The sequence below is a fragment of the Caretta caretta genome, chromosome 6 (assembly GCF_965140235.1).
Source record: "Caretta caretta isolate rCarCar2 chromosome 6, rCarCar1.hap1, whole genome shotgun sequence".
NCBI lineage: Eukaryota > Metazoa > Chordata > Testudines > Cheloniidae > Caretta > Caretta caretta.
The window spans coordinates 11,463,927-11,480,729 of NC_134211.1; the positions used below are offsets into that span (position 1 = coordinate 11,463,927).

The 16,803-nt window shown below is 48.5% G+C and overlaps 2 protein-coding genes across 4 annotated transcripts in view; both read right to left on the minus strand.

The window, feature by feature from the left end:
- Nucleotides 1–741: 741 nt before the first annotated feature.
- Nucleotides 742–7,404, minus strand: CNTF (ciliary neurotrophic factor). Its single transcript, XM_075129082.1, is given in 4 exon segments — nucleotides 742–1,874; nucleotides 1,876–2,183; nucleotides 5,873–6,021; nucleotides 7,392–7,404. Coding segments are annotated over 4 exon segments (630 nt in total). The 3' UTR covers nucleotides 742–1,714.
- A 913-nt stretch (nucleotides 7,405–8,317) lies between these two features.
- ZFP91 (ZFP91 zinc finger protein, atypical E3 ubiquitin ligase) overlaps nucleotides 8,318–16,803 on the minus strand; it is a 31,715-nt gene continuing 23,229 nt past the window's right edge. For all 3 annotated transcript variants that reach the window (XM_048855078.2, XM_048855077.2, XM_048855076.2), the window contains exons 7-11: nucleotides 14,465–14,515; nucleotides 13,914–13,992; nucleotides 12,907–13,021; nucleotides 12,236–12,335; nucleotides 8,318–12,024 (exon numbers count right to left, since the gene is read on the minus strand). In XM_048855078.2, the coding sequence (XP_048711035.1) occupies nucleotides 11,514–12,024; nucleotides 12,236–12,335; nucleotides 12,907–13,021; nucleotides 13,914–13,992; nucleotides 14,465–14,515 (856 nt within the window). In that variant the 3' untranslated portion in view covers nucleotides 8,318–11,513. The remainder of the gene's footprint in view (nucleotides 12,025–12,235; nucleotides 12,336–12,906; nucleotides 13,022–13,913; nucleotides 13,993–14,464; nucleotides 14,516–16,803) is intronic.

A 16,803-nucleotide genomic window follows, 5' to 3' on the forward strand; every position in this document is an offset into this window, starting at 1 on the left:
GGTGGGTAGAACGCCCTGCAACAGCTCCAGGTTCCTCCCCAACCTTCTACCCTTCTCCCTCTGTCTCAGAGAAGCCCCCCATTTCCCTTTCACTGCCCTGGAAGACATTGCTTCCCACCCCCCCCCCCCAAGTAGAGATTTCACTCCACTCCCGCCTACATCCGATCTGCTCTGAGCTGTGTCCCCCTCTCATGCCTGCCTCCCCAGTGCCAGGGCTCAGCCTGAGCCCATGGCTGGGATCAGCTGCGGGGCAAGCTGTGTTTTCCCCCAGGAATTGAAATAGGGTGGGGGGGTCAGAGCTGATGAGGGGTGAGACCGTGAGGGTGAAGGGGGGCTGTATGGCACCATAGTAAAAACTGAAAAATGTTTCATGACCATTTTATTAGATTTTAAAATCATCACACAAATTAAAGCTGGCTACTCAAGCCTTCCATGAAGCACGACATCTACATCCTTCTTGGTTTCTTGTTATAATTTTGCACAACTCTTATTGAACTTCTTGAATGCAATGCATTCATCTTTGGTGGCTTCTCCGGTACTTCCATTCCTTCATAGAATCATAGAATATCAGGGTTGGAAGGGACCTCAGGAGATCATCTAGTCCAACCCCCTGCTCAAAGCAGGACAAATCCCCAATTTTTGCCCCAGAACCCTAAATGCAATCTGGTCCTGAAGCCTTTCCCCCCAGCCCCCAACGCATCACTAGCTGTCAGGGAGAACTCATTTAGACTTTGCTTATAAATCATAATTTGAAATTATTAGGTTGGCCAACATCACTAAAATGAATGCTCTGACATGGTCATAAAAAACAAGAGCTGTATAAAGAAGCTAGTCTATGTTCATACTTTTCAAATCTATTATACTTTTTCAGATACACATATTTTATGATACACGTTCTATGCTTTTAAAGTGTGTATTAATGTTTCAATTTTAATTCAAATTTCCAAAAATCACTGCATGTAACTAGTTCACAAAACTGTGGGGGGTGTTGGGGAAATTGGGGTGGGGGGGTAAACACCCCTGTGGGGGGTGTAGGGAAATCCCTGAGAGGGAGGCAGCTCAGTGGGAGAGGGAAGAGGGGGATCCCAGCTGGGACATATGGGGGATCCCTGCAGCAGCCCTGCCTCCTCTTCCCAGCAGGGCAGCCCCTGCCCCCACCCCTGAGGAGCTCCAGGCTCCAGCCACTTCACAGCTCCCTCCCCACAGTGAGCAAATGGGGCCATCGGCTTCTAAGCTGAGAAGTGGGAGTCAGGAGACGCCTCCTGTCCCCCTCTCTCCACACACATATCCTTCCCCACCCTGTGCTGAGCCACCCCAGGTCCAGAGCCATCCCACCTTCCCATCTGAAGAGGAGGGGGGAATGGACAGAGCAGGCACATCAGGGATTTGAGCTCCCCCACCCCCACCTGGCCATCCTGCCTCTTGCCACAGCAGCCCATTAGCCCTTTGGCACTGGCCAGTGCCCACTTGGTGCCTGCCCCCCCCCACGAAGAGCCAGCTGGCTTGCAGAGCTAGCAGGGATGGTTTGGGAATAGGTTCCGCCTATGGCCCAGCTGGCCACGCTGTCGAGGAGGCTGAGCGGGATGCCAGAGTCTAGACTTGGCCCTTGGGTGGCAGAGCACCCCTCCCCCCCTGCCAAACCAGCTCTTGGCTTGCTGAAGGGAGGGGGGATGGGGAGGCACCATCTACCCCAGTGGCAGGGAGGCAGACAGCCTCATTCCTTCTGGGACTGGTTCCCATGGGCAGTGCCAGAGCCCTGGCTGTGCTTGGCAACCTGGCGCAGGTCTCGCACGGACCGCACAGTCCAGTGAGCCAGCTCCTGCAGCACCTTCAGCCCCCACAGCTTCATCTCAAACAAGCTGCGATGGCCTGGGGCCGGCTGCCTCCCAGGCTGGCCTGCCGTGACTCAGCAGCGCCAGCAGCTCCTCCAGCTGGTAGGCCAGGGCCGCCACCTGCAGCAGGATGGACTGGATGGAGGCGTGGAAGTCCATGTCCAGCGGGGTCAGGTGAAACCCCTGCTCTTCCAGGACCTCACCCAGCAATGTCTGGAGTGCCCGGTAGGCCTGCAGGTTGGCGCCCAACCGCACAGCCACCGTCAGCTCGCCCCCTTGCTCCATGGCCGGACCTGGCACACCCTCCACCGAGTCCAGGCTGATGGTCCTGTCTAGCCCCTGCCTCTCCACCTGAGGGGGGAGGTTCAGTAACAGAAAGATCAGCCCTCCACTCTCCCCTATTAGCCCCACCCACTCCCCTCCCTTCTCCACCTCATCAGCTCCCCTTTTCCCCACACCATCACCCCAGAACCACCCACTCCACCTCACCAGCCCCCGCAGCCAAACCCACTCACTTGTCCTCACCACGCCAACCACTCACTCCTTTCCTCATAACCAGAATCCATGCCAGGGAGAAGAGAAATCCCAGTGTCACTGAGACAGACTGTACCCCAAGTTCACCCTTTTCACAAGACCATGATAAATTTTGTACAAAGTCTGCCTTGTGAGATGGTATTTAAAAATCAATCTGCTGAACATTATTGTCCAGGTAAAATGTGTGGCAACATTGTATGTAAAGTTATAAGATTCTACTGTGTAACATTGCTGTGATATGTTCCAGAGTTAGAAATGCAGGCCCAAACCAGTTCTACAGAGACAAAGACACACTGGCACCCCGGCCACGTGTCAGCATAATCAATTGGACAGTCACCTAGTTAAATGGCCATTCTGTGGCTGGAAGAAGGGTGTAAGCATACTTTACATATTGACAATAGGACAACTGGGAACTTCCATGTAAACAGACTGCCTGTTGCCTGAACCCCAGTTAGAGGTAATCCTCCAAGAGGGGAGACGGGTATAAGAATGGAGAGGACACACAACACAAATCACCTCTCTCCCCCACATCTCTACTCAGGACAGCTACAAAGCTTGAAAGACAAAGGAAACATCTTTGAACTGGGGGAAGGGTCCTGGCTGGGAGGCTTTTCAGCCAAACCAGACTGCTGTAAGCATATACTGAGAAAAATCTTTTGTTTTTAAGTTCACTCCATTTGTTAGGTATTAGCTGGTGTTACGTTTTTATTTTCTTTGTAACCAATTCTGAATTCTATGCCTCATTACTTGTAATCACTGAAAATCTCTCTCTTTCTTTAGTTAATAAACTTGTTTTATCTAAACCATTGTTGTTTGGATTGAAGTGTTTGGGAACATCTACTTGAGATAGCAGGGTCTGTGCATATCATTGTCCTTTGATGAAATTACAACCTTTCTATGAGCTTGTATCATCCAGTGGGTGTTGGGCTGTACAAGATGTACATTTCTGGTGAAAGGTCTGCCACTAGGAATTGGCTGGTGTTACCCTGTATGTAATTCATGAGTGGCTGGCCAGAGCAATCATGTAATACAGCTGGGGGTGATTTTGTATGCTAAAGGCTGTGTGTGAACAGACCAGGAGTGGTGGCTCTCACATCAAAACAGTGTAAAAGGCACCCCAGGCTGGAGTATTGAGGGGAAACAATTGTTTAGCAGTCCAAATTGTACCCTGGGCAATGGCACAGTCACCAATCACTCGTACACCAAGGCAGACCACAGTAGGGCCAGTGAACGAAGAGGAATCTTTATTATGAACCAGCTTGCTACCATCATTGCCCTGGGCCTTTGCTGCTCCACATTGTCTGAATAATGGAGAACTGAGCAAGGAGGAGACAAGAGTTTGCAAAATTGTTGCTAGTGAACCCAGCAGAAGGGACAGAATAGCCTGCCCTTGGCCTAGCTTCTGCTGTTCTGGGTTTGCTTTAGTCAGCCCTTAGATGGGACAGCTAGGAGGTAGCCACTGGCCAGTGTTGTGTGTCCCTCTGTCTCTGATTCACAGAGGAGATGGGTCTGCTACAGTCTCCACCTACCCAGGCTGGTTCTTTAGCTGAAGATGTAGCAGGTCACGGGTTTAGCTCTGGAAGTCTCTGTTTCAAGGCCTATTGTCAGAGAAAACAGTAGCCAGCCCCTAGGTGCTGCCCATGGCGGTACTGGCCATACATACAGGATAGAGGCCTCTGAAAAAAATTTGTGGAGTGGTGCTGGATAATCAACTGAATAGAAGCTCCCAGGGCGACGCTGTGTCCACAAGAGGTAATGCAAGCCTGGGATGTACAAATGGACTCTCGAGGAGAGGGGTTATTTTACTTCTGTATTTGACACTGGTACAATCATTGCTGGAATACCATGTCTGGTTCCAGAGCCCACAATTCAAGAAGGATGTTGATAAATTGGAGAGGGATTAAAGAGGAGCCAAGAGAATGATTAAGGGACTGGAAAACCTGCCTTACAGTGAGCAAGGAGTAAGACTCCAGGAGCAAGATCTATTTAGCTTAACAAAAAGAAGATTAAGGGGTGACTTGATCACAGTCTAAGTACCCACATGGAGAACAAATACTAAATAATGGGCTCTTAAATCTAGCAGAGAAAGGTCTAACAACGGCTGCAAGTTGAAGCTAGACAAATTCAGGCTGGAAATAAGGAGTACATTTTTACTGATTAGAGTAATTAACCACTGGAACAATTTACCAAGGGTTGTGGTGGATTCTCCATCACCGACAGTTTTTAAATCAAGACGGGATATTTTTCTCAAAGCTCTGCTCCAGGAATGATTTCGGGGCAGTCCTCTGGCCTGTGTTTTGCAGGAGTCCGACTAAATGATCACAATGGTCCCTTCCAGTGTAATCTATGAATTTGGGGGTCACTCCTCTCCTAAGCAAGCACCAAACCAATGGAAAAGCAGAATTGCCGGAGCTCTGCAGGAGTTGCCCTCTAGAACTTGCTAGAAAATCCCTGCTGGAAAGCTCTCTGATGAAAAGTCAGGAGCATTCAAGGAAGGTGTGAGGATTAGGGAAATTTACACCAGGGCTTTTCCAGAGCTTGGCACCCCGTGCTCCTGTGATAGTACCAGCCCAGATCACCAATGTGCTGGTGGAAAGCGGATTCAGGACTGACGCAGATTCCATGAACCATCAGCACTGTTTCTTTCTCTAGCGGCGCCCACAAGGAGGTGCCATGCCTGAGGCACCTTGAATATTAGCATCGACCTTCCCCCCCACCAAGCTCTACCATCTGTTGAGAAAAACTCAAGGTCCTTCGCCTCCCCCCCACCAAACCTCCCACTGCATTTTGGGGTGAAGGGCAGGAACTTTAACCCATACCCTACCTGAATTTCCACATCGCCCACAGATGTACATTCCCTCCCACTGAGGGGTCAATTGGAGACCGCTTCAACTTCTGCGCAAGGGAAACATGTGACGTGTCCTCTCTCCCTGATCCAGAGGGTGGTGATGAGGCCGTAGCAATCTTTATCTCGCTAGTTCAGTCCCCAGAAGGGTGTCGTGATGCTTGCTTTTAAGCATCAGTCACATTCCACCTTAGAGGTGGCTGTGTTTCTGCTTCAGGGGTGATAAAAAAGAACAGAACCTGCACTAGAGGTGCAGTAGGACAAAGGAGAAGAGCCTGGATTCTCTGCAACAGGTGGAAGAGACATTGATTACTCATCTCCCTACCAACAGGGAGAGGGGAAAAGCACAGGAGGAATTCAGTCTACACCCTACCTCTATGAGGCTGCACAAGGATTCTTTTGCTCACCTGGCAAATCCCATCCACTGGCTGAGCTGATTGACTGAATACCCCGCGCCCCAGCTCATTATAAACCTGTACCCAACATGCATCCGTATCCAGTATGGGAAGATGACCTCCCTGTCTGGGGGTTGGGTGTAAACTAGAGCCACTCCCTTTGCTTTTAAAGACCGTGTTGGAGCAAGGTGCCACCGTGCTCAGCTGCCAGGCGAGATGTCGCAGTTTGAGCAGCTGACGGATCGGCCTAAGAGGAAGAGACTCACGTAGGACTCCAAGAGGCTGGCCACGTTGGAGCGGATCTTCCCAGCCAGGAGGATGGCGTGGCTGCAGAGGTTGTGGTGTTGGAGGGTCACAGGGGGTTGCTCGGCCAAAGCCGGCTGTCCCAGATGCAGATGGCAGCTAAGCCACAGAGCTCACACAGGGCTGTTTGTGCCACGGCCAAGCCAGAAAAATCCCTTGCTCAGCTCACACATTCCAGCTCTAGAGAGCATTAGTCACTCACACGCCTCTCTCCCCCCCTCTTCTGTCTCTGGGGCCTGGGGAGAGACTGAACACATCTGCATTGGACAAAGGCAGATTTTTCATCTCTTACCATGTCCCTCCTCCACGCACCTTCAAGTTGTCTGGCCCAGAATCAGTCTCCCACTCACTCCACCCTTCCTCCCCCACAGCCCGTCTCCCTACAGCTCTAGTCCACTCATCTGCAACTACATCCGTCCCTCACAACTTGTATGAGGGGTAGTCTATTTTTTGTCAAGGTCCAAATTTCTTGGTCAAGGTAAAGTCAAGGTCCAAACTCCAGAGAAAAGAATAAAAAAAGTAAATAAAAAGATTCTGGAGTCTGTTCAAAAGCATCTGGCAATTGGGAGTTGGCCCACGGTCCTATTGACTACCCCTGTTGTATACAGTTGCCAAATGGGATTCCTGATAATCCCCCACTGAGATGTGAGACAAAGCCTGATACGATCTGTTATTTCCTGCATCCTCCTGGTTCTGTCTGGGAAGTTCTCACTCTTTTCTAGCTGAGCCAGGTCTAGTGCCCATAACCCTCTTCCCAGACCTGTAGTCATTTCACTAGCTAATGTTAAGCAACGACAAATCACAGCCAGATAAATGAATACAAGAGAAAATAAGCGTGCATGCTGCATCCACACTTGAATTTTCTTGTTCAGCAAAGGTGGTCTGATCAACAGCCAGAGACCACAACCATTACACAGGGACCAAGATTTGCAAATATAGGTATCTAAATAAGTGACTTGATTTTCCAAAATGCTGAGCACCTTATAACTTCCCATGGCAGTCCACAGGAGCTAGTGGCTGCTCAGCAGTTTGAAAAACCAAGCCATCCCTTTTAGGCTGGTTTTACAATCTTGGCCAGTGCTCCCCACTAGGTTCTTCTCCTGAGCCCGTCATTGCAGAGGCAAGGTATGTTTTCTATCACCATGGGCTGCTTCCCTCTCCTTGAGCTGAGACTGGAGAGCACCACTCACATTGTGGGAGCTCAGGCCCAGAGCCCCCAGCTGAGGGCTCGCAAATCCAGGACAGCATGTGCAGCTCTGTTTCTGCACACCTGCAGGAGTTTATTTGCACCCAGATATGCACTTGGAAAGCTTGTCTCTCTCCTGAGATTCAAAGGGCCCCAATGCTTTTAGTGGTGACTGTGTCCTTCCAGGCAGAAGACAGCCCCTGCACACTCATGTCACCAAATAGACAGCTCAACCCGATTTCCAGACTTTTGACCATGATGCAAAGGGAGAAAGCCCCATCCAGCAGGCATGGTACTAGTGTCATCCATCCTTACCACCCACATCCCTGCTTATCTGCAGTCCTCTGGGAATTGAATCAGGTATTTACCCTGCTCAAATGTAACTGAAAACTAATGGCTCCCACACTGCTTATACATAACCATGCCCTACCCCTGTGATCCCAGGATAATCCACTACAACCACTGCAGACAAGCTGCATGCACCAAGACAAAACTTTTATTGTGTTTTCCTTTATACATTTATTTTGGTTATGTCTTACCCAGATTAAGAGAAAACGAGTTGAAAAGCAGAGTATTCCTTTATTATTACATTTTACATTACCCTTTCCCCAAGTTGGGTTCAGGTAGCTACCTGGGCTCCCCCTCTCCCTGTGGAGATTGCTGTGGGACAAGACTTATAGCAATCAAAGGTTTGTCAGCTTATGCATCTCCTCTCCCCAGCTTCCCCCTCCCCCCCACTAGAGGGGTGTGCCAATGCAACAGCTGTGTTGCCACCTGGTGGCTACTGCAGGTAGTGCTGCTAAGCAGTATCAAGTTTAACCCCCCTCCCCATTGGCAGGTTTCATGCAAATCAAGGTTGTGTCCCCTGCCTCCCCTCCTGTCCCAGGAGCTGAAGAATGCCCAGCCAGCTTTCAGGAAGCATCAATGCCAGATGGAGTGGCAGCAGAGTGACAGCAGGCCGCTGACGCCCCATGCACAAAGCAAAAGCCCCTCTGCGCAATTCCGTGTCCCGCTATCAAGGTTAAGCTTGCGCGGAAGAGGCAACTCCAATTGCGGAGAGTGCAGCTTACATGAGCGCCCACACTGAATACTAAAAGGAAGGGGTGGGGAGTGATGTTAAGTCAGTCACCACAAACCAGTTTACGTGAAAGGGGAAAGAAGCACCCTAAGCCCAGCTCCCCAACGTGCTCCCACCGCCGGAGAAAAAATAAATACATGGGGAAAAAATACAAAAATGTTTATTGCAAACTACTACAATAATTTATTGAAGCAAACTGCATGCGAGTGGTGGGAGAGACATGGAGGGGGAGAAGCAGCAGGAAGGCATTGAGTGTCAGTTTTCATTTTTTAAACCCGGGGCTGGAAGTTACACAGGTCTCTCCTGCCCTGGAGGTTAGAAGGCTGTGTTTAAGGACAGAAACAATTGGATGAGACCAAAGGGGGAGGGAGGGAGGGAGAAAGGCTAAAACCAGGAGAGTGTGTGGGATGACAGCAAGGAAGTGACAGGGATAGGAAGGACTTCAGAGGTGAATTACCCACTCATTGCTGCCTGCTGGAAATGTGAGAAACTTTCCCTCTACTGGAGAAGTTGAGCAGCCCACATTCTTATTTCCCATGCTAGGTGACTGGGCTGCATCATTCTGTAGGTAAGTCATGGGGCAGTCTCCACAGCACGCTGTCTAGCTATTGCACCACCCCAGAGTGAGATTTCCACCCAAACACAGCATTTTAGTGCCATCCTTAGAAATAAAAGGAAATTGATAAGGCTAAGTTCTCCTTTTAGTGTTCCCTGGAAGGCCCGGTCTACACCAGACTTCAAACCAAGTGATGGAGGGTTTCCACAGAGTTCCCGCAGAACTGGTCTGTAGCAGGGTCTGGCTGGCTGACCAGCTAGCCAAAGCTAACCTGCACCACAACAGCTTTTAATCATGCAAAGTCAGGACCTAGACTAGAAGAGTTTTGAACACAGGTGTCAGGAATTGGCCACAGCCGTGCTGGCCAGCAAAACCACATATCTAGGGCTAGTTGAAAGCTCTCCATCAAAACTGGTTTTGAGCAAATTATTTAGTTCAATTTTCTGCAGAAAATTTCAGCTTCCTGCTCAAAATCCAAAATCATCAATTTGGAAATGTTAAAATTGTTTTGATATTTATAACTGAAATGAGACATTTCAACATTCCAAATGAAAGTTGGTTTGGTCTCATTTCAACATTAAAGCACATCTTCCTGGGCTGCTGCAAATTGTAGGTCTGATGCCTTAAGCCCTCATTCCATTCTTAACTACTTATGTTCTCAGCTGGACTACATCTCCCATGATGCACCACAATCATGTCACTAGATGACACACAACCAATCAATCAGAAAGAGGGAAGAACATGGTGCATCAAGGGAGATTACTAGTCTGACCAGGGAACCAAGCCCATAGGGTGACCTGCAGCAGCTCAGGTAAACAGTTTAATGTTGAACTGACCCAAACTGAAGTGAATTGTTTCACAATATGTTTGACATATGTGGGTCGACCTGACCAGAAACAAGACAGTTTGCTGTGATTTTTCCAAAAGATTTCAGCGGTCAGCCTGTTTCCAGTTTTCAGACAAAATCAAAACGTTCTGTGGTAAATCTCCAATGCAAATGAAATTCTTCTAGTTCGTCAAAATTTTCTGCAGAAAAACTCCATTTTCCAACCAGCTCTACAACAAACAAGTTTTACTGGCTCGGTGTTTAAACAGGGTATTGTAACTTCCTTCCAAACCACATTGATATGACCAAACAGATTCCTTGCTTTTTCCAAAAAGCAAACAACTGTAAGGTCATTGGGTCACTGCACAAAGTTTGACAACGGACAGAGCAAAGATCTGCGCTCAAAACTTAAGATACATTATGTCCTAAACCTTTCTGAGGGACAACAGCTGTCTTAATTACAAGGCTATGCATGCCCATCTCTCGCTCTTGGGCAAAACCACACCACCATGTCTCATAGAAACAAAGAACATTTGCGAAAGCTGGCCTTGTAAGGAGCATGTGTAGAGGGAACACACCTCATGCTCTGTCCCCAGGGGTGTCCATGCAGGGAGACAAGTTGCCATTCCCGCAACCAGATGTCAGTCAGTCTGCCTCTATTCAAATCAAGTGCAAGATAACTAAGCCCAGTTTCTTCCCCCTATAGCTGTATCTCTTTCAGGAAAGGAGAGGCAGAATTGGATGGGGAATGTGATATCCTGCACCACTTAGTTACACATCTGTCAAAAGACTGGAACAAGTTCCTTGGCTAACAGCGCTAATTCTTCCAACGGCAGGGAGTGAGGATGAATCAGTGAGAAAAAAGGGTTAATGCAAGGAGCTTGGAATAAACTGGGGAGGGAGACACACCACTATATAAGTTGTTTCTGCAGTTCAGAGCCCTAAACTAAGCTAGTCATTCCTCACCGCCTACCCCACCCCAAAGCAAACAACTGCTCCAAAACTCCACAATACAAATGGAGTTCCTCCCATGGGGTCTATCACTCTGACCTGTTTACAAACAACTACTCGGCTTCCCTAGTGCTTTCTTCACCCTGATTATCTTTGTGGTGGGGATCAGCCCTACAGCTGCTGCTCCAGCATGGCTTACCCCTATGAGTTCCACTGATGTAAAGGAGCCCCCTCTGGAATAGCCCAATCCACCCCAAATGTAATTAAAAATACCAGACCCTCTGATCAATAAATAAGGACTTTCGTTACCACCACACAAAAACGAAACATGTTCAAAGTGCAAATGACTGTCACCAATTGGAGACTTCTCACTGCCTCTCCAACACAGGGCTCTCGTACAGAGCCAAGCCCCAGCATTTCAGCAAGCGAGCACCATCTGAGCGCCAGGGCGTGCCCTCTACTTCCCATCAGTGACAGAGAGGAAGGGTGTGAGAGGCGGGGACAGGTGCTGTTTTACAGCTCACCCTGCTGAGGGGCCCTAAAGTGCCAAGCCAAACTCCCAGACCCAGGAGGAAGAAGACAAGACTGCAAGGATCAGAATGCAGCAATGCATAGAAGTTGGGCAGAGGGAGTCCTAGGAACGAGAAGCTGGTCCACAGCCCAAACTCCTTCAAGTTTGCAAACAGGGATTTGTTGAGGAGCAGGGAAGGCGCCTGGGTTTGGGGTGAGTGAGGGCCTCTGGCTGCTTCCCTTCACTCGGAGAATTCCTTTGCTCTGTCTCACTCCAGTAACTGTGGCATCCCTTTCTGAAAAGGGACAGGAGGACAGAGAAGGGGTCAGGAAGAGGGGGATGCTGTGATCCACACTGGAGAGGAGCAGGCCCTTCTCTTATTTACTAGTATTTTAAATTTGTTTAACTTCTCTCTCTTTTTTTTTAATAAGTTTCTCCATTTTTTCTTTTAAATACAAAGTCCGAGCTGTCCCAACAACCACGTGCTCCCTGCCTGCTAAGGTCCGGTAGAGTCAGAATCTTCAATCAGAACCTCTGTGGTGGCTCCCAGAATCTCTGTGTTCATGACCAGCCCTTCCGTGCTCCCGCTGCTACCGCCACCAACGAAGAGCTTGCCATCGGCCATCAGGCTCATGCGCTCAGCCCCACTGCAGTACGCCTTTGGCATCCCGTCGGGGTTCAGCAGTAGGCACTCGCCAGGAGCAGTGCTTCCCAGGGGGTCAGGGAGGAGGGGAAGGCCCTGGCCATCGGTGGGTGGGGCAATGGACTCTGGACTAGTGCCTAGGATGTCGGTGCTGGTGATTAGGGCGCCTGCATTGGCGGCTAGTGCTTCAGCAATAAGCACCTCTGGGTGGCTCTTGGCCTTATGTGCCACCACGCTGTCCTTCTTCTCAAACTTCTTGCCACAAATGTTGCAGGAGAACTGGTAGAAAGAGTCTGCATCATGCTTTTTCATGTGCCAGTTCAGAGAGGCCTTCTGCCGGCAGGTGAAGCCGCAGATCTCACACCTGGTGAGTGGGAGAGAAAAAAAGAAACGTCAATATGAGAACAGGACACACAAGGAGGTGCAACAGAGAATGCAGGCATATGATTCTATGATATGAAACAGAATCACAGACAGGCACATGAGGCAGAGTCAGCTGTGGCCAGGGAAATGTGGCCAGCTGAAGGAGGAAGAGGCATATTTCAAAAGGCAAGACAATGCAGGACTATACTCACTGTAAAGGCTTCTCGCCTGTGTGGATCATCCGGTGCACAGCCAAGTTGTGGGAACTCTTAAATGCCCGGGCACAGTATTCACAGATATAATCCCTTTGATCTGTAAAGCAGCACACACATCTCATCTTAATACTTGCATCTGGATCAGAACCACATGCTTGGGTTGAAAGTCCACTCATCTGAAAGTTGCCCTATGACCCCACTTTTAATTTTGAAGGTTCTTGGGTGAAGCTACCTGAAAGCGAGGCAGCAATTTGAGTGTTAAGAACTGTCTGATCCCACCAGGACTAATGAAGGAGGAAGCATCTCAGGCAGAGCTGATGGGCTTGAATGGGAGTCCTGACCAATCCCACATGCTTGACAAGGTGAAGCTTGAAAAGAGCATCTTAAATGTGGAGAAAACAAGATGACACTGTTGCAAAAAGGCAACCTATATGCCAATAAAATACTGCTACAGTACAATCGCAGAGGCTTATTTCCACCTACTTGCACTGTCTAATGGGTGTGCACAAGCAATTCGACAGCAGTCCCAGCAGGAAGGGAATAACCACCAGCCACATGCGCTCCCTAGGTTAGACTCTTCCTCACCTCAGGAGAGGTGAGTGTTTTCCCCTCTCCATCCATCCATGGGATGATGGGTTGGATTCAAGTCTCCCCATCTTTCCCAGTACCTGTGTGGTGTTTGGCATGCCGTAGCAGCTGCTTCTGGAGCCGGAAAAGCCGTCCACAGGAGGGATGGGGACACACATATTTCTTCTTCAGCAGATGCTGGTATTTGATGTGATGCTAGGAAAGACGACGAAAAAGTTACAAACCCTCTCCCTGTCTGACTAAAGGAACTGCTGAAAATCAGATCCCAGGTTACAAGGTAAGTTAAGCAATGTGACAGACCGTAAGGGCTACAATCTACCTCCTTGTGCATTGCAGGAGAGCTAACAGGATGCAATTATACCAGGCTCTGAGGTCTGATGAAAAGCAGAAATTATAGAATCATAGAATATCAGGGTTGGAAGGGACCTCAGGAGGTCATCTAGTCCAACCCCCTGCTCAAAGCAGGACCAATCCCCAATTAAATCATCCCAGCCAGGGCTTTGTCAAGCCTGACCTTAAAAACTTCTGAGGAAGGAGATTCTACCACCTCCCTAGGCAACGCATTCCAGTGTTAATACAGGTAAAGAGGCACATATGGTACAGTTACAACTGGGCTGGGCTTAGCTTCATTACTTGTTACTGGCTAGTAATAACACCTAAAAAGAAAAGGAGTACTTGTGGCACCTACAGCTCACAAAAGCTCATGCTCAAATAAATTGGTTAGTCTCTAAGGTGCCACAAGTACTCCTTTTCTTTTTCAAATACAGAATAACACCTAGCTCTTCTATAGTGCTTTTCATCAGTAGATCTCAAAGCACTTTACAAAAAGAGGTCAGCATATTATCCCCATTTTACAGACAGGGAAACTGAGGCACAGGGAGGGAAAGTGACTTGCCCAAGGTCACCCAATGGGCCTCTGCCAGAGCTAGGAACAGAACCCAAAACTCCTGAGTCCCAGTGCAGTGCACCACCTCCTAAACCAGTGCCTCCCTTAGCAAACTACATTAAAAAGGAACACTGCAGTGAAAGATGAAAGAGTGGCAGCTCCTTGACCCCAGATCCAAACGAGTGGAAGAGCCTGACTGACCTGCAAATAGCGAGGGTGGGCGAGGACTGTGCCGCAGCCTTCCATCTCACACCGTACATACTGTATTGGAGGCTTCTTCCTAAGAAGTACATGGGAGAGTAATGCACAGGGAGGTTAGTTGGAAAATGTGAAGTAGATGCAGTACTAGATTAAACAAGAAAGCCATTGCAGCTCACCAAAAATGTGGAAGTGACATGGTCTCCGGATCAACCATCTTGTGAGTCAGCACATTTCAGCTTGTGCTCTCCCCTGTAGCTCTCCACCCCTAGGACTGCTCATGGGTTTTAGCCACGTGCTCATCACCCAAGAGATGACAGTGACAGAGCACCTGTAGCCTTATCATTGGCTTCTGCCATGCTACCGACCAACTCAAAATGACCTGACTGCAAGAATCCATCATGGTGGTTTTAGAGAGAGCTACAATTATTTCTAAACTATGCCCAATAAAAACATGTATGAAAATAGCTGGTTCTGAGGGGGTTCTCCACACAAGAAATGGAAAGGACTAAAATGTATAGTAAGGAAGGTGGAGAAAAGTCAGTCACACTCACCTTCTTTTAGGCAGCCGTGGGCTCTTGTCATCTTTTCTCCTCCTTCCCCTCCTGTGACAGGATTACAGAGATAGGATTAAAAATTATTCTCCTTTGCAAGGCACACCTGAGATGGAATAGGGAAGCCTTCTCCACATGAGCAATCCAGAGCACGGCTCTGTGTCATGGAAGAAATACACCATTTCAAAGCCCCAGAAAGTCACAGTCGGGGGGGGGGGGGGGGGGGGGAGCAGGGAATAGCTTCCACAGGCCTGATCTAAAGCCCACAGAGGTCAATGAGAGTCTTTGCACTTACCTCCACAGCCTTTGGATATAGCGTATATGACCTCAGATAACCAGCATCTATCCAAACTTTAAGACATGTTTCAGCCCCCAGCATGCTACACTAGAGGATCTCCAAGTGATAGGGGTTTTTCTTCCAGTGGGAATGTCCCACTCACACAGGGATGTTCCCTCCATAAGAACTATTAACAAGAACTTTGGTTTTTGTATTCTTATGCCACCAGAGGGTGCCAAACCCACCAATCCAGCTATGTTCAGTCCGTGTAGCTAGCTTCTATACCCACTGCTCTGGATCTCAAGCAGAATGAAGGGTTGAAAGATCAAAAAAGGTCCTCAGGAAATTGTGCTTTTTCCATCTGTTTTTCCCTGCAGCCAAGTATTCATGTCATACAGATCAATTATTTGTTGTGTAGCACTCAGAGGCCATCAAGATGCTAGATACCGTACAAACACGTAGAAAAGACTGTGCCTGTACCGAAGAGCTCACAGAGAAACTTTAAAACATATATGAATAGTCACAAAACATTTCTGTGTAGTGAAAAAGAAATAAAAGCTGTTAACACACAGGCACCACAGAGAAGCAACGAAATCAGAGCCTGCACTGACAGTGGTGAAGGGTATGGCTTAGATGACCTAACAGAAGAGGTCGCTCTGATTCAGGATTCTCTGATGTGACAGTACCTGGGACCGACAAGCTTCTCAATGACACTATTAAGTTTGCTCAGTTTATAGGAGGTGTTTTTAACTGTCCAGAAAACAAGTTGGGATCTGAAAGTTAAGTAAGGTCCCTTTTGGCTTGTATATAAGCACAAGAGCTTCTGCTCTCAGTGAATGTTAATAGCCAAGCTAATCTACAGAAGCCAGCTCACTCTTCATTGCTATCTGCTCCGCACAGCTAATAGTCATAAAAAAAATAGCAAAAACCTTGTCTCAGAAAAGCAATCAGGTGTGACTTGGACACAAGAAGATTTGGAGTAAGACAGCTCTTTTGTGAAAGAGATATATTGAAGGATTGATATGATGTATGTCGTAAGAATCTTTTCATCTCTAATGGTGTTTTGTTGCTTTTCTCTCAGCACCCTCTAGTTTACAATAATCGAGCACTCAAGAATTGAACACTGTTGCTCGCATGATTGTCCAACTGGGACGAAGTGGGGTTTTATTCACCTTGTTATGTTGTACGTGAGTCTTACTGTCGTATACTAATACTGTGTGTACCTCAGTTTCCCTGTTTACTGCACCGATACTGCCGTGGTGGGAATTGGGTGTGTGATTTTTACTGAGGCCCTCAGGACAGGTGAGGCTGCCCAGCTGTTTGCACCTATGTAATCTGAGACCCAGGAGCGGGGATGCAACCAGGTGACAAAGAGAAGGAGGAGGAGCAACAAGGGGGTTGTCGGGAGGTCAGGTCACTGAAAGTCTGCATAGGGGGACTGGAAGAGGGGGAATTTAGGGCATCTGGCCCAGGATTTCCAAGATGGACTTGCCTGAAAGTCACTGATTTCCATCATAGCAAAATCTATTCTATGCTGTGTTCTTGTTGACTGATAAACCTTCTGTTTACCGGCTGGCTGAGAGTCACAGCTGACTGCGGAGTTGAGGTGCAGGGCCCTCTGGCTTCCCCAGGAGCCCTGTCTGTGCGGACTCGCTACGGGAAGCGAACGGCGTGCAAGGGGATGCTGAATGCTCCAAGGTCAGACCTAGGAAGGTCAAAGCTGTGCAAGCTTCTTGCTCTGGAGACAGTATGTTCAGAGAGAGGAGGCATGCTCCCCCAGAGTCCCGACTGGCTACATACAGAGTAGTTCCAGGGGCATTGACCCGGTGACTCCGTGACACCAACACACATCCAGACACAAAAAGCTTTAAGTGTGGTTCTGCTCTGAAGAACAACTGTATAAAAACGGCACCACCTTATGCAACAGACCTGCCTAAAGTAACTTGTTACTTCTGTTAACACTGCAGCACAAGCACATTTATAGCAGCGAGATGGATTCTTTCCTGGCTCACAAAGCAGAATTGTTAATAACATTGTGTTTGCTGAATTTTTATTGTTGGTG